Source organism: Trachemys scripta, chromosome 4, assembly GCF_013100865.1.
Source record: "Trachemys scripta elegans isolate TJP31775 chromosome 4, CAS_Tse_1.0, whole genome shotgun sequence".
NCBI lineage: Eukaryota > Metazoa > Chordata > Testudines > Emydidae > Trachemys > Trachemys scripta.
Genome location: NC_048301.1, coordinates 93,511,903 through 93,528,014, shown reverse-complemented (window position 1 = coordinate 93,528,014; position 16,112 = coordinate 93,511,903). Strand labels below are relative to the sequence as shown.

General features: G+C 43.6%; 1 protein-coding gene and 1 long non-coding RNA gene across 3 annotated transcripts in view; one reads left to right on the top strand and one right to left on the bottom strand.

Annotated features, from left to right (window-relative positions):
• Window positions 1–16,112, top strand: part of LOC117877145 — a 228,975-nt gene that overhangs the window by 22,430 nt on the left and 190,433 nt on the right. For both annotated transcript variants that reach the window (XR_004645630.1, XR_004645629.1), the window contains exon 3: window positions 13,100–13,227. This is a non-coding gene — a long non-coding RNA (uncharacterized LOC117877145). The remainder of the gene's footprint in view (window positions 1–13,099; window positions 13,228–16,112) is intronic.
• On the bottom strand, window positions 107–12,769 carry OLFML1 (olfactomedin like 1). The gene is made up of 3 exons (XM_034769952.1): window positions 12,345–12,769; window positions 9,238–9,526; window positions 107–1,017 (listed from the first exon to the last, which is right to left on the bottom strand). Exons 1-3 carry the CDS (start codon window positions 12,468–12,470, stop codon window positions 239–241), a joined length of 1,194 nt encoding a protein of 397 aa, XP_034625843.1. The 5' UTR covers window positions 12,471–12,769; the 3' UTR covers window positions 107–238.

Sequence of the window (16,112 nt, the reverse complement as noted above, 5' to 3'; positions counted from 1 at the left end):
TCCATCTAAGCCCCAGTAGTAGAGGTTGCTTTATGCCCTGAGGCATAGGATTTGTATGTTGTTTTTCAATATTTATTTTTACAACTTTGGATATTCTTGTTATATATATAAAAAAACATCTAACAGTGAGCAAATGGAAAAGCCAGGGGAATATTCCATGATGGTAACTGAGAAGAGAACTTCGGTCATTGACCTTAAGCTTATTTTAGTATTCATCTTTCAAAAGTTCCTGAAGATCTTAAACTTTTTGCTTTGTTTGAAGTTTGTAAAGGATCTGGGATCCATTAGCCCAGGCAAATAGCTGCTTTTCTTTGGGGTTATAATGTATCATAGAATGGCTACCCTGACGTTTGGGGAAAGGTAAAACGGGGATTTCATACGTATTTATAGTGTCTAAGACATCGTACACACATTCGATCCGAGATGTGCCTCCACTAGGAGAGTTGTACACAACATAGAGGGTGCCACACATCAGAAAAGCTGCTTCAGCATTCTTGCTATTGCATGATGTGTCCCAAGTATGCTCTACAGTCATAGTCATATGGCTGATTTTAGTGATGACAAGGTTTCCACTCGTGTCTGGCTCTGCATGGATTGTCCACAGCCCTTGTTCATCAATAGCAAGATCTATTTTAGTATCAGGAAACAGTTCATAGGCAGAAATCTGTCCAGCACCCGGCAGGAGCATTCTATCAGTTACCTTTCTTCTCTGGATGTTATATTTAACTATCTCATTTAAGGAGCCATATCTGTGATAAAACAGGAAACCATTATACATAACATGGCCAGTTCCCTGCCAGGAAGATGGCAGGTTAACTCTCTGTGGTGTTAGCTTATGATTCCTTTCCGTGAATGCCCGAATATTTGCAAATTCCAAAATAACATTATTCTTGGATCCACTTAAGAAATAAATCTTCATATGGTCTTTGCCTGGATCTGTCATCCAAGAGCCGTGCATATCTCCAGTCTTCTTAACTATTTTTATGGACTTGATACCTGCAAGCATGTTGTCACAGCCTGTAAGAAAACAATCCAAATATAAAGGATTATAAAATTAGAATGACTGTGAATCCTCTGGTTGTTCCCTCTCTTTGGAATTCTTAGTCCCTTCATCCATTGAGTAGAGTATGTCCAAAATGTCTGTAAATGTGGCTACAAAATTGCTATGTTAAGTAGTCACGAAACTCATTTCATATCGTAGAACCGGGGTGAAAGTAACCTAAGAGACTTACTGGTACGTAAGGCGGTCGCGGTCCTGAGCAAGGTGGGGGGGAGTGGCTCAACTGGAAGGGGCGGAGCCTCGGGCACAAAGGGCGGGGTTGAGGCCAGACTCCCCCAGCCAGCCCTTCAGCACGGCCCGGCGATTTAAAGGGCCTGAAGCTCCCAGCTGCCACCACCTCCCAGGGCTCTGGCAGCGATTTAAAGGGCCCGGGGCTCTGGCTGCTGCCATGGTAGTGGTAGCCGGGAGCCCCAGGCCCTTTAAATCGCTGCCAGAGTCTCATGAGAGCGGTAGCGGCTGGGAGCCCCGGGGCTCTGGTGGCAATTTAAAGGGCCTGGGGCTCCAGCTGCTGGCATTGTAGTGGTAGCGGCGGCCAGGAGCCCCAGGCCCTTTAAATAACCGCTGGAGCCCCATAGTAGCGGTAGCGGCAGTCGGGGGCCCCAGGACTCTGGTGGCGATTTAAAGGACCCAGGGTAGCGGCGGCTGGGAGCCCGGGGTAACGGCGGCCAGGAGCCCCGGGGCTGTGGCAGCGATTTAAAGGGCCAGGGGCTCCGGCTGCTGCCGGGAGCCCTGGGCCCTTTTAAATTTCCGGGCCCTGGAAAGCTGCCCCTTTTGGCCCCCCCCCATCAGTGGCCCTGCCGGTACGGTCGGCTGTGTACCGGCCCTTACCTGTATGCTGGACCGGACCTGATTGGCTTACTTTCACCTCTGCGTAGAACCAACATCTGCCATGTAAATTCATTACCTATCTTCAACGACATACATGGGGCCAAATTCTGCTCTGTTACACCAATGCCACCCAAACAGGATTACATTATTGTAACTGAGAGGAGACGCAGAGCAGCAGCTTTGATTCTTCTCTCACTCACACCAGTTTTACACAAGTGTCTCTGCATTCACTGTAGTGAGGTTACTCCTGGTTTACAGCAGCACGAGAGAAAAATCAAGATCTTTATTTATAAAAGACCTACAGGTTAAAGTCTGACCTATTGAATTTTAACATACTAACTATCTCAGGGGCTCACTCCTACCCTCTTTCCCCCCGGCCCTTTAATAATATAACACCCTTAGGAAGAAATACAGCATTCTAATATGAAGCCAGAATATAAAGATCCCAATTCTCGGTTTTGTTCTGGCCCCTTTTGACCACTCCTGCAACATAAAAGAGCCAGAAATCAGCCAGATCCCAAAGTCAGGTATCTTTCTGGCTTTGGGACATGCCATGGAATGTGTAGGACCAGCAAAACAACAGCTCCATGTCACCATAACTCAAGTTAGACGCATGTGTGACATTGCACTCCATATGTTTATGGAAATATGCTTATGAGTGTAAATATAATGTAACTGGAATATGGTTTATGCAAAAGGTCTCCTGTAAGGTATCATTTCAAAGTTTATAATCTACTGAGTGTGTTAATCCTATTTGTATGAATGTTTCATTCTTGTATCTAAAGCTAGAAATATGAAGTATTACTCTGAAGTCCTATTGTAACTATGCAAAGTGTGGGCCTTTAATGGTGGCTTGGAATCTTGATGGCTCCCATTAACTAGGACAATTGATTGTAAATGGCTGTGTTTACTTGTAAGTCTTCCTGTGTTCGTGTGAGTCAGGCCGGGAAGAATGGAGGCGCGGGGTCTCACAGGACATGTCACCACGTCACCTGGTACTGGAATCCATCTTAAACCTGGTGCTTTTCCATTTAGAAGAAAGGGGGGGAACCCAGAAAGAGACAAAGGATTCCCGCCTTGTGCCAAAGCTATAAAAGGAGGTGGAACAGAACAAAGGGGGCTGTGAGTCATGAGAAATCCTCTAGTTACCTCCTGAGCTGGAACAAATACTGTATCGGGGAAAGGATTGGGCCCAGACTAGGAAGGAGTCTAGTCTGTGAGAGAAGCTTATTGGAACATCTCTGAGGGTGAGATTTACCTGTATTCAGTTTCTTAATGTATTAGGCTTAGACTTGTGTGTTTTATTTTATTTTACTTGGTAACTTACTTTGTTCTGTCTGTTATTACGTGAAACCACTTAAATCCTACTTTTTATACTTAATAAAATCACTTTTGTTTATTAATTAACCCATAGTAAGTGATTAATACCTGGGGATTATCTATCAGTGTTATAGAGGGCAGACAATTCATGAGTTTACCCTGTATATGCTTTATACAGAGTAAAATGGATTTATTTGAGGTTTGGATCCCATTGGGAACTGGGTATCTGAGTACTGGAGATAGTTAACCTGCTGAGTGGTTTTTAGTTAAAGCTTGCAGCTTTGGGGGCGTGGTTCAGACCTGGGTCTGTGTTGCAGCAGGCTGGCATGTCTGACTCAACAAGGCAGGGTTCTGGAGTCCCAAGCCATCAGGGAAAATGGGCTCAGAGGTAATTTCAGCACATCAGGTGACAGTCCCAAGGGGTCTCTGTAACTGAACCCATCACAGCATGTCATGGGACTAGGGCTGTGGGGCTGCCGGAGTGGTGTAGTCATATACACCAGTGCAAAGTGAGTGCAAAATGTTTCTACCAGAATAAGTAGGTAATTCAGAGTTGGTAGCATCTTACACCCACTTTGCAAAGATATTAACAGCTCTACAAGGTGTAAGGCAGTGGAGAATCATGCCCAGGGAACTCTCAATCTTTATCAACTGCCTAGCCCTTCCAGCAAACATGTTATTACAATGTATACTAGAGGAGTAAACAGCTTGCTTGCCAAAGGCAATAACAAATTAGAAGAGACACTACTTGACGGTTAAAGAATGTCTTTTAATAAAGTGCAGCCTTCTTAGCCAAACAGAATAAACAAGCCCCTAAGGCAGCAAGTTCTGGCAGTAGATGAAACGGAGAAGACAAAAGCAAACTCTGTTGCATCATCAGCCTTCTCTCTTTTTACTTGGTCCAAATCCATTGAAGTCAATAGAAATACTCACATTGCCGCCAGAAAGCAACCCTTTTTTGCACTTGTGGATACTGATACCCCCTACATATACACTCTGGTTACTGCAGCCAACATGAAGGACTGGAGACGCCTCTACTGCCCCAGGATACTTCCAAATCTTACCCCCATCAGAACCAGAAGGCAGTTTGATGCCTAATCTGCAGGAATGCCATATCCCACTCACAACCACGGCAGGGTTGGAAGATCAACCACTTTTCCTGCAGAATCAGTGAGTGTCTGTACATATCCAAACCAAACACAATCACCTTGGATTTATACCATGCCCCTTATGGTGGAGTGGCAGCTCTGCTATTGTTAAGGTTAAGAGTCACTTACTATTTAACAGATGACTTTATCTAAGTGCTCTAAAAGCCACATCCTTACTAGTTTTCCCATTGATTTCAATGGAACCAGAATTTGGTCCTCAATGACTACAATTAAACATATCAATGAACTCATGGCTCTGCTTTTAAATAATGGTGTCAGCTAAGAATTGCCTCAAGCAGTAGGAAGTGTATTACACAGACAGCTGGAAACCTAGGCAGCAAGACCTTAAACACTAGCAAGCAATGCTGTAAAATCTGGAAATTGATAATGGACCTGTAAATATGATGTGGTTAATGGACGGCTAGTATATACTAATGTGTTACTATCAATAACAACTTTTCAACATCTGGAAAGATGTAAAAAGGCAGGTAATTTTAGCTTAGTTATTTTTAGAAAGAAACAATTTTCAGTGTCTTTACTCTGAGACGTTTTAAAAACCATCTAATTTATTTTTTTATTGCATGTCAAAGGAAGTGCCTGAATATTCAAACAAGCTTAGATCTAGAAAGGAACAGATTTTGAAATTCAGAGTACTGGAGACTGGTATAGGACAGTGGTTCCCAAACTGGGATTCGCGAACCCCTGGGGGTTCACAGAACGTTACAGGGGGTTCGCCAGAAAAAATTCACTAATGGCGGACAGAGGACCCTGGGTATTGGAGACAGCAGTGGGACCTGGTTACAGGGCAGACACCCCGAGCCCCAGGGAGAACGGGGCTGGGCAGTTGGGGCCGGCAGCCCAAGTCCCGGCGGTCAGCAGGGAAGCTGGCAGCCCGAACCCCAGCTCTCCGCACGGGGCTGACAACCCAAGCCCCAGGGAGAGCGGGGCCAGGCAGTTGGGGCCGGCAGCCCGAGCCCTGCCCCCCGTCAGCAGGGGAGCTGGCAGCCCGAATCCAGCGCTCCCCATGCAGGGCTGGCAGCCCGAGCCCCAGGGAGAGCGGGGCTGGGCAGTTGGGGCCGGCAGCTTGAGCCTTGCCCCCGTCAGCGGGGGAGCGGGCAGGACGAACCCCAGCGCTCGGCACGGGACTGGCAGCCTGAACCCCAGGAAGAGCGGGGCCGGGCAGTTGGGGCATCCATCACACTGAGGAAAGTTAAACTTAAATCCCTGAAAATATTCATTTTTAGGAGGGGGTTCACGAGATTTCACAGTTTAGTGAAAAGGGTTCGCGGGCTGTTAAAGTTTGGGAACCATTGGTATAGGAGTAGGCTTTGAAAACAGGGTGAGAAGAGTAGTAGTATCACTATTACCACCTGCTTTAACCCTTTGACAGCATGTTGACAAAGATTAAGAGAGCAGATTCTTAGCTCAGTGATTCTCAAACTTTTGTACTGGTGACCCCTTTCACATAGCAAGTCTCTGAGTGCAACCTCCCTTATGAATTAAAAACATTTTAAAATATATTTAATACCATTATAAATGCTGGAGGCAAAGCGGGGTTTGGGGTGGAAGCTGACAGCTCGTGACCCCCCACATAATAACCTCATGACACCTTGAGGGGTCCTGACCCCCAGTTTGAGAACCCCTGCCTGATGTAATTTGATTTAGCTCCACTGAAATCAGATATATACCACCTTAGGATCTGCCCTGAAGCTTTTTAAAAAGGTTCTGATTCCAATTTTTAAATTTTCTGTTGTGTGTTTCTGATTTCACACTGCTTCTGACTGGAAATAAAATATACCACCTAAAATATACATACTGTATATAATTTGCATCAATTAGTGAATTTCATAGGGGCGAGATACTATTTAGAGATGAAATTTAAGAGGATAAGGGCTTTCAATAAAACATAAAATGTATATGTACTTCATATTATATTACATGTTAGTACATTTACATGCTGAATTTGCAAATTCAAAATTGAATTTTGCTTGCAGCCAAGTCGCTTACTGTGTGATCTTGATAGGGAATTACAGAGAATATTAAAATATATGGAAAATTTACCAGTAGATTAAGTAGTTTCAATGTCTATTGAATTATCCTTAGTATTGAGGCTGTGACCCAAAAAAACCGTAAGCCACTTAATTAGTTGGCACAGCTGCAACCAACTGTGAGACACTAAAGTTTTTCCTGGAATGTTGCTGTGACAGATACTGTGGACATATGGAAAATCTAAAGACTATTGTATCTAGTTTATAAATGTTATGTATTTTATGGACTACGGATGGTATTCTGGGTCCATGTGGGAGCTAAAGAGTTTCGTGCAGGAACTAAAATAATTGGGAAGTAATTAATGCAACTTCCTGGACAGATAACAGGTTCGGAGAAACTTCGGCTGCCTGGGGAATTGTATAGACTGGTTTAACCTGCATCTACAAGCCTGACAAACAAAGAACCCAGAGCTCTATAAAATGACCACCTTAGACACAGGGAGCAGGATCAATCCATGAAGGATGTAATATGTAGAATGTATGTTTTAGGTGTTGGGATATGTGAAAAGATGCCTGCTTGTCTGGCAAGGAAAGAGAACAGCCAGGTGAAAAGCTGACCCAGCAATCTGATCAGGTAGACAACTGGGTTAGCAAACTAATCTTAATGCTAGGCAGAAAAAGTGTTTATACAATATATAATGAACAGCTTTGTAATAATGTATTTAAGGCGCGCACCTGAATGTGGCTGTGAGCTTGCATTCAGCCCTATGCTATGCTCTGTTTTGGTGGACTGATCACTCACTGAAGCAGCAAATAAATGACATACTTCTTCTGCTCAAGAGAAGGTCTGTGAACTTGTGCATTCTGGGTGGCAGGGAAAAAAACGGTCAACACCCTTACCCAACCTCAGAACTGAAATGAGACTGTGACCCAGAGGGACAGGCCCTGTGAAAGGACCTGAAGTTCTTTGAAAATTGCCATCGTCTTGATATGCAAGGTGGGTGACACCTGGTAAGCCAGGCTTGGGTATAAGCTGTTTATTATTTTTAAGATGTCTTTTGTTCTGAATAAATAGTGCTTTGAACTAGCCTGGTCACTGATTAACCCTGTCATTGCCCCTTAATGAACAGGGCTGCAGCTCCTACAGTTTAAGGCTAGAAGGGACCCCAGATCATCTAGTCTAACCTCCTGTAAGTCACACGCCACGAACACCACCAACCAACCATCCACACACAAAACCCAACTAAAACTACACCAAAGTATTACAGCCCACTGAAGACTAAACTATTACATGCCAGAGGCAGAGAATAGGAGGGCCCCAGGTACACCCATGTTTGAAGCCCCTGCAATGTCAGGAAGTTGATTAAGTGAGATATATCCAGATAATGATGGCAAATGACCCACATCCAGCGCTGCCAAGAAAGGTGAAAATCCCATCAAGATCATTGCCAATCTGATCTGAGGGGAAATTTCTTCCTGACTAGGGTGACCGATGTCCAGATTTTATAGGGACAGTCCTGATTTTGGGAACTTTTTCTTATATAGGCACTCTCCACCCCCGTCCCTATTTTTTTCACTTGCTATCTGGTCACCCTATTCTTGACTCATCATGTGGTGTTCAGTTAGAACCTGAGCATGTGAGCAAGAACCAGCCAGCTAAGCACGTGAGAGAGAGAGAATGCTTGGTGCCACTTCAGAGTCTTTTCCCTCCCCATCCAATGTCCCAACTTCACTTGTGGCCATCCCTGATGCTTCAGAAAAAGGAGATTACAAACAAAACCAGAACATGGGGAGGGGCTCTCCGCACCATTGCCTCTGGGCCCTGCTACCTCTCCCGATGCTTAATTTGTAATAAAAGATGTGCCAGGGCTCAGCCTGGGCAAACCCCAGCGCAAGTTAAGCACTGGCTGGGTGGTCAGAGAGCAGCGGCTGTGACCAGGCACCCAGCTCTGAACACAGCAGCAGCAGCGCAAACTCGAGGGTGGCAATGCCATACCTTGCCACACTTACATCTGCGCTGCTGGCCAGCAGCTGCTGTTCTCCGGCCACCCAGCCCAGGCTGCACTGGGAGGAGTTTCTGAGCCTGGGGCTCCCCTGGCCATACACCCACTGACCACCAGGACCGCAGGAAGGGGGAACCCAGGGGCTGACCCACTGGCTCCACAGGAGTGAGCCCTGCTGCCTGCACCTCCCCATCAGGCTGGCAGCTCCAGGCAGCATCACCCTGCCCAGCTGACCAGGTGGGCTCCAGCCACGGGCTTGCCCGCACTCACCCTTACTCTGGCAGCCCGGCCTGCCAGCTTGTAGTACTCTGATGGTGACCATTGATAATAGGGCCCTGAGCAGTCACCCACCTCTAAGGCTGGCCCTGCTTCTGGCCCCCCTACAGATTCCAGCTGTAGCCCTGAAGCATGAGATGCTGAACTTAATTCAGACTTGCTAAGGTGATCGCAGCGAATTGCAGGAGCGTGCAGCCTAAATCCCCAGTCTGGAGGCTGAGTGTCACGTGATGGTGATGATTAGAGGCTTGAGACCTAAGTGGAATATCTTTAAGGAGACCAAAAAGAGGTCAGAGGTGCAGTTGTCTTGGGAACTGTGACAGTTGCCCGAGTATACCTTTAGTAGTTTTTTTTAATGCTTTTAATGCTCCAATTAAAGAGCTATTTCCAAAGAACCAATTTAACATGCAATTCAGTATGTATATAACAAATATTTTAATTATAGCATTTCCCTTATCATTTTGGTGTATTTGTTTTCTTTGCTGAAAGCTCAATATTATCACACTTAAAGAACACACGTTTGTAAATATACTTTATCCACATATCAGCATAAATGTATTGACTAGAGAATTGGCTCTCTTAGATCTAAGTTTTGAAAAGTAAATAGTTCTTACTTGCATTAAGCATGAGCTTGACTTTCCTTTTTTCTTCTGCGTCTTCATTTAGCTGCTTTTCCACCATGTCTTCATCTACTTCTACACAGGCAGTAGATTCTCTTGTTGATTGAAAATAGTCAATGTCCCTTTGTGCTCTTTCAACTCTTGTTAGCAAATGCTCCACTTCATTTTTAAACTCAGCCTTATAAACTTTCAGCCCCTCCAAGGACGATACCATCCTCCTTGAAAAGTCATGGAATTCTTGTACATAAGCCAGTATATCTTGGTTGCATTTTTCCAGCCTGCTCTTGAATTAGAATACAGAACATATAAATATATATTTGCTTGTGTGAACATGTGTATTTTCTATAGATAGGATCTTAACACATGGTTAGTTTATAAATACCACTGTCCCCCCTTACCTTTCTCATTTCAAACTAATTATCCCTGGTCACTTATTAATCTGCATGAAAAAGTCACTGAAATTCATACTTGTGGTTAAATATCTATATTCTCCCTTGCTATGAAGTCTGAGGGCCAGATTCTTTACTCTTCTTCTGTCAGCAGAGGGGAGTCCTGGTAGAATCCATTGGAGGTTTGGGGTGTAGAACAGAGGGATCACGGATGACTCCCCTCCCTGAATTCCCTCAAAATCCTCTCTTTAGGGTCTCTGCTGAGTCTGTCTCATAAAAATGTGAAAGCAGGGGCTGTTGGATCCAGGAAGCAACCACATTTCACATACTGTTCCTTTGCTGACCCAGCAGATATCTGATCCAGAGTTAATGCTACTTACTCTTTTCTAGTATTTAAAATGGAAAATCGAAATTTTGACCTATAAAATCAATATATGCGAAGAAAGTTTGTATCAAAATGGTGAAAATTATGGGAGTAAAATCATGGAAGATAGAGCAATGGAATTCAGGTTTGAAAGACCAGCACACCTATGCAGCTACCTCAGTATCAGTTCATCTTAAGTCAGGCCCTACCTGCCTGATCACTTCAAATGGACCCTGCCATTGGACACATTTTCAAAAGTGTCTAGTGATTTTGGGTGCCCAGCTGGAGTCATCATAAAAGGGACCTTATTTTCACAAAGTGCTGAACTCCCACTCTCTAAAAATCAGAACTCTTCAAGGTGTTTCAAATTGGCCACCCAAAAACCAAGGTACCCAATATTATTAGCCTCTCTTTAAATTTTAGGCCCCTTTAGTTTGTCAAAACTTCATAATAGGCTAGGTGCTGAAAAAGCCAGTGATTTTTATAGGACTTTTCATCCACAAATCTCAAAACACTTTAGAAAGGGGGAAACTGAGGCACAGAGAGATGTGACTTGCCCAATGGCATGCAGCAGAACAGTGGCCGAGCTGAGAATAGAACCCAGGTGTCCTGGGTCCTAGTCCAGTGCTCCACCCATTAGGCAACACTGCCTATCAGATGAGTTATTGAAAGTGTGTCAGTATCTCAGGCCTGATGCACAAGAATGATAGTCCTAACTAGTTAAAACTGGGTACTCAGTTGTGGTGCTTTACACACAGGTTTCAAGCTTTTCATTGTGGGTGTTAGGTGAGCTTTTCTATGACTGAGGAATAAATATACTTACAAAGGGAACCATGTAGTATGTGCTATGTGTTTCATTCTCTGAAATCTTTGGTGAGGATTTTATAGCTCCCCGGCTCATTTTATGACAATTATCCAAGTGGTAACTTGGATTTTTGCATATGACCATAATCCCAACCAAGAGGCCCACCTACCCATCTCTCCTCCTCACTACACAAAGTGCCTCCATCCATGCTCCCAAATGTCCCAGGACTGCTTCTCCCTCCAATATTTACCGCTCCCCTTTTCTGCCCTTGCTACTGTCCCCTCTTCCTTCACCTCTCCCTTAGCCTTTAGCCAGACAAAAGTGTGTGTGGAAGGGAGGAAAGACATTATTTCCCCCTCAAGTTGAAATGTGTGGGGGTGGGAGATATCCACCCCCTGTCCACATTGCTTGTACAGTTACACATATATCAACTTCTATGGGTGTCCAAACATATGCGAGAACCTTAGGATGTTGGTTGGTCTGAACCAGGGAGGATGGGGGAAACTTTTCTCTCCTGTGAAGCAAAAGGGAGGAAACACAGTTGAATGTATATGATTGTCATTCTTGTGTAGGTTCGTAAAATGTTAATCCCAGCCTACCTAATGGGGAGAGAACATTGGTCCAATCCTTCACTGTTTTCTGAGTGAAGCCAGTAGGAGCTTTGCATGAGCAAGGAGTGCAGGAATGACTACTGTTAGAGCTTCTTTACAATTATTTTATTAACACAAATTATTACCAAATAAAGGCACGATAGCAATTCTTAGTAAGTCATCCCATACAAATTCTGTCCTACTGTGTATGTGTCACATTTTTTAAATAAAGTATGCACAATGGTACATTGGTATTTAGGATCTAGGAATGCAAAACTTCTGGAATTATTTTTAATAATCTCATCTGAATTTAATTAGCAATACTCTGTGATCTTAACTGAAGAAAAAGGACAGGTACTGGAGTAAGTGGGAGCCCTGTTTGAGGGACTGTAATCTTATGAAATTTAGCAGAACCAAAACTTTTTGCAATCTCCCAACCACATGGGGATTTTTTCAGTCTCATGTTAAGATGCAAATACACTTAAAGTTCAGCTGGAGATAGAAAAATGCCTTGTAAGCTTCCAACTATCTTCTGTGCTTACTAATTCATTATTAATCTTTTTCACCAATCCTGTTGATGCCAACAGGAAATGCAAATATTCTGGAGACATACTGTGACAGCAATTTAAACACTTATAGCTAAATGTTATTGATGGGATTACACAGATGCAATTGATAGAAGAATTTGGCTAAGTATAATAAAATAAAATAAAATAAAAATGTTATGATATGATAAATAATGCTATGATAACATGAAATAATTAAAGTTGCAGGTTTTAGTTACCATGACATACTTTTAAAGTTTGTTTATTTTATTTGTTTATATTATTCATTGTTTTACTGATGATGATTAACATATATGCAGTTTATATATGCAAGAACATGCACCACCTTTCAAATATATTTGCAACAAGACAATATTCCTATGACACAATTATACAGATAACACATACCTCTAAAGATAGAAAACGCCGGTTGATGTAATGCATTAGTACTTCATCTTGCATTACATATTGGGCCTCTCCCACGATACCTGTGAAAAATGAAACTAATAAAAATCTGAATTGCAAGATTACCATAGTTTCATGAAATCTTGTGGGGAAAAATAAAGAATTAATAATGGGAAGAAAAATCACGCTAAAACTGCCCCCTCAGAATTAAAATCAATATAATTACTGTATGATACTATGATGTGAAAAAAATGGCTACAAATACTAAAGCTGAAAGAATTAAAAGATTTAAAATGGCTGTTTCAGCTCCTTCAGTCTATCATTAAAACAATAAAGTTGTGGAAAGCATTGAGCTAGATGTGTTTATTTCTAGAAGCCAGATGAATGCTTTCCAGCTTGTGATCTTGTGATCAACCCCAGATGTTCAGTACTGAGTCACATAGAGCCTTTAGTCCAGTTATATTAAATAAGAACAAAAACAACCCCCACCCCCACCCAGAACAATATTTAGTGCCAGATCCTTTGCGGATGTAAATCAGAGCAGCTTCACTGAAGTCAATAGACCTATGCTGATTTGCACCAGCTGAGGATCTAGTCCATAATATCTGTAGTTGTTGTTCTGAACAATCACAGTTAGTGTAAAGCAATTTAAAACAACTCCTTCACTTTCAGTGTTTATCTGGGTACATATGTCTGTCTGTTCTAGGTTAGAAAAATGAAAAATATTAAGATGCTCTTCTCTCATTTATCTATCTTAGGGTTTTATACTATCAACATAATATCCAAGCACCTTCCCACATAAAATCAATAGAAGCAGCAAAGTCCCTTGTGGATTTAATGGAGTTTCTGGCACTTCTCCCTTTTGGGAATAAAAACACTACTTGAGGTAAGGTTTTTGGTTTTAATTTGTTAAAAGAAATACTAATTTTAAGGCTTATTTGTTCTAGGTCTTTTTGGTCTTTTCTTTGAGTAAAAGGGGATGCATATGCATATCCAGAATCCTTTGACCAAGGGGATATGGCCACACAAACAGCACGGACAGTAAGAAGTTATGTCCTAGGCATCAGACATTTCCCCTTCTATTTGAACCCAAACACTACATCTGTACTGCTCTTTCTCAGAATTCGGCACATCTTAATATTTTTTCAGCATCCTTCTCTACAGTTTATTCTTACACCCACACAAGCTCTCCATTCGTGCTCTCTCTAGCATGAGTGTAAGCATCTGAGCATTGATTCAATGCATGAAAATGTGTCACAGCATGCAGAATTTACCCTTTGACCTCATTTCCCTGACTGCTGTGAGGTACAACTTTGCATTATTTATGACAAGAATTCAGAGTGCACTGGCAAAAAGTGATTTTTTTTATACTTTATGCTAATGGAAAACAAACCTGTTTGCCAGTTTCCATTTATGTGGAATAGTCACTGATGTGCAGCCAGCCTGACCGGATACCCCCTCGCCAGCTCTCATTTAACCTCAGAGCAAGCAGAACTACTTCTTGGGGAGATGGAAACAAACAACATGGTCTTGTTGGACTATGGAACTGATAGAAGGACACCCTGGATGTGTCCTCCAGGCATATAGAAAAACATGCAACTGCGAAGGAAGCACTAAGTCATCTCCATTGATTGGGAGTGCTAGAGAAGTCCTGCAGGGTGAGTAGTTCTGAGGCGTATACTGTCTTTTTTTTCTAGCCCCCCAAAGCATGGCAAAATCAGAACACTATTGGATAATAAAGTATTACTGCAGGATTGCGGGGGCAGGGTAGAAAAGTGGTGTATGCCACATTCCTCTCCACCAATGGGTACAGAGACCATTGAGCATGGGTCTATAAGCCTGCAGGGTTTCTGAGACTCATAACCATCCTAACAGCTTTAAGGAAGCCATTAGCAAATGAATTATATGTGGCAAAATAGGTCACTTTCACCCACTGGTTCAGGAAAAAATTCAGCTCATCTATAGAAGTGAAGATCCACTACATCATGGACTTCCTGCAAGTTGGAACATCCTTGGATCTCTGTGTTAGCCATAGGAAGGTGCAGATTATGACCATCAGCACTGTCCTAGACCTAAATAACAATAGAAGCTTGACACTGTACCTCTTGGGTCTTGTTTCACATTTATTCACAAGTTGACATATCCTCCAAATATTGAACAATGGCACCCTTAGAAGCTTGCGCTAGTACTGAATATCATAGTGGAGCTGCTGATTGAACCTCACCCACATGCATACTTATGTTCTCTCCTCAGAAGTGGTATTGTTAATAGCTATAACCTCAGCCATTATCTGAATGAGGTGCTCTGTCAATGGAGAAATAGTTCTGTACTTTCCACAATGACAAGATGCTGCTGCAGACTACTCCAGAGTTTACTCCAAGATGTACACTCTCTTTTGTGGTATTTGGGACACCTTTTATCAGTCTCAAGGCATCGTTCTGTCTTCTTTATGTATGAATGCAAAATACCCAAAGGAGGTAAAATAGCATAAGCTTGATGTCAGGACTGAGCTTTGGGATTATTTTCGTCTATTGTTCTACATGATGGGATACTGTACTTCTTAGACACACACATACACTTTCTTTTGCATACTCTATACTCCTGCTGTGTATTTATATTGTAGGGGCCTAGAGGTCCCACTCAGAGCCTGGTGACCTTTTGGGCTAGGACCATACAGACACAGAAAGGACGGTCCTTGCCCCACAGAGCATTTATTATTTTTTGTGACCCTTGGACCCTTGGAAGGGGTTCTGCTATGGTAGCTACACCTGCTTGCAAGGATAGGCAGATGGGCCATTGGAAGAGAAAAAGGAACAGTGACCTACCTGCTTATTCCTATTCTTTGAAAGGATGTGTCCACCCATGTACACATCTCTCTTCAAGGTGGGGGAAGGAGTAGTGCATTTTTCTTGTTTATGCTTTTTCCTCACAGCACTTATCACATCTTTTCATTCATCATTTGGGGTCATCTTGGTTGTATCAGCTGTTCAAATTTTGTGAGGGATATGTAGATGTTTTCAGCCCTGTATTTGCATTTATATTTTTGGCTCCAGATATTGAAGATATTTTTGTTTTTAAACCTACCATACAAATCAATTGAGTGAGACTACCTGGCTTTGGAGAAATCGGGCCTGATTTTTCCATGGTGTCCCTCCAGTTTTACACCAGGTTAGCTACATTCGAGTGTAACTTTAGCGCCCTCGTGGCCAAGATGGAGTCTGCTCTGCAGGCAGCTCTGGCCAAGAGAAGGCGTGCGCAGGAATGCAGCAGGAGAAATTCCTTCCACTCCAGGGGCACCTGTTCCAACCCCCCCTCTCCCCCCAGAGTGAACACACCCACCCACAGGAAAAGTACAGTGGATATAACAAGGGAAATATTTATTTACAGAGGGATGAGAGGAGAAAAACAACAAGGGGAAATATAGGGGAAACAGTAAGACAGGGCTGCATCCAAGCCGGGGCCCAGGGCCGGCTTTAGGCCGATTCAGCCGATTCGGCTGAATTGGGCCCCGCGCCAAGAGGGCCCTGCGCTGCAGCTGTTCACCCCGCCCCCAGCTCACTTCCCCCTCCTCCCCTGCCCTGCACGCCCCGCCCCCTCCCCTGCTTCCCGCGAATCAGAAATTCGCGGGAAGTCTGAGACTAAGCAGCAGGGGCGGGCCGGCCGGCAGCACGAGGTAAGCTGGGGTGGGGGCGGGAGAAGGGCTCCGGGGAGGCGCAGCCCGTTCCCGCAGGCCCCAGCACGGCCCCCGTGGCCCGGCTCCGGCCCGGTCCC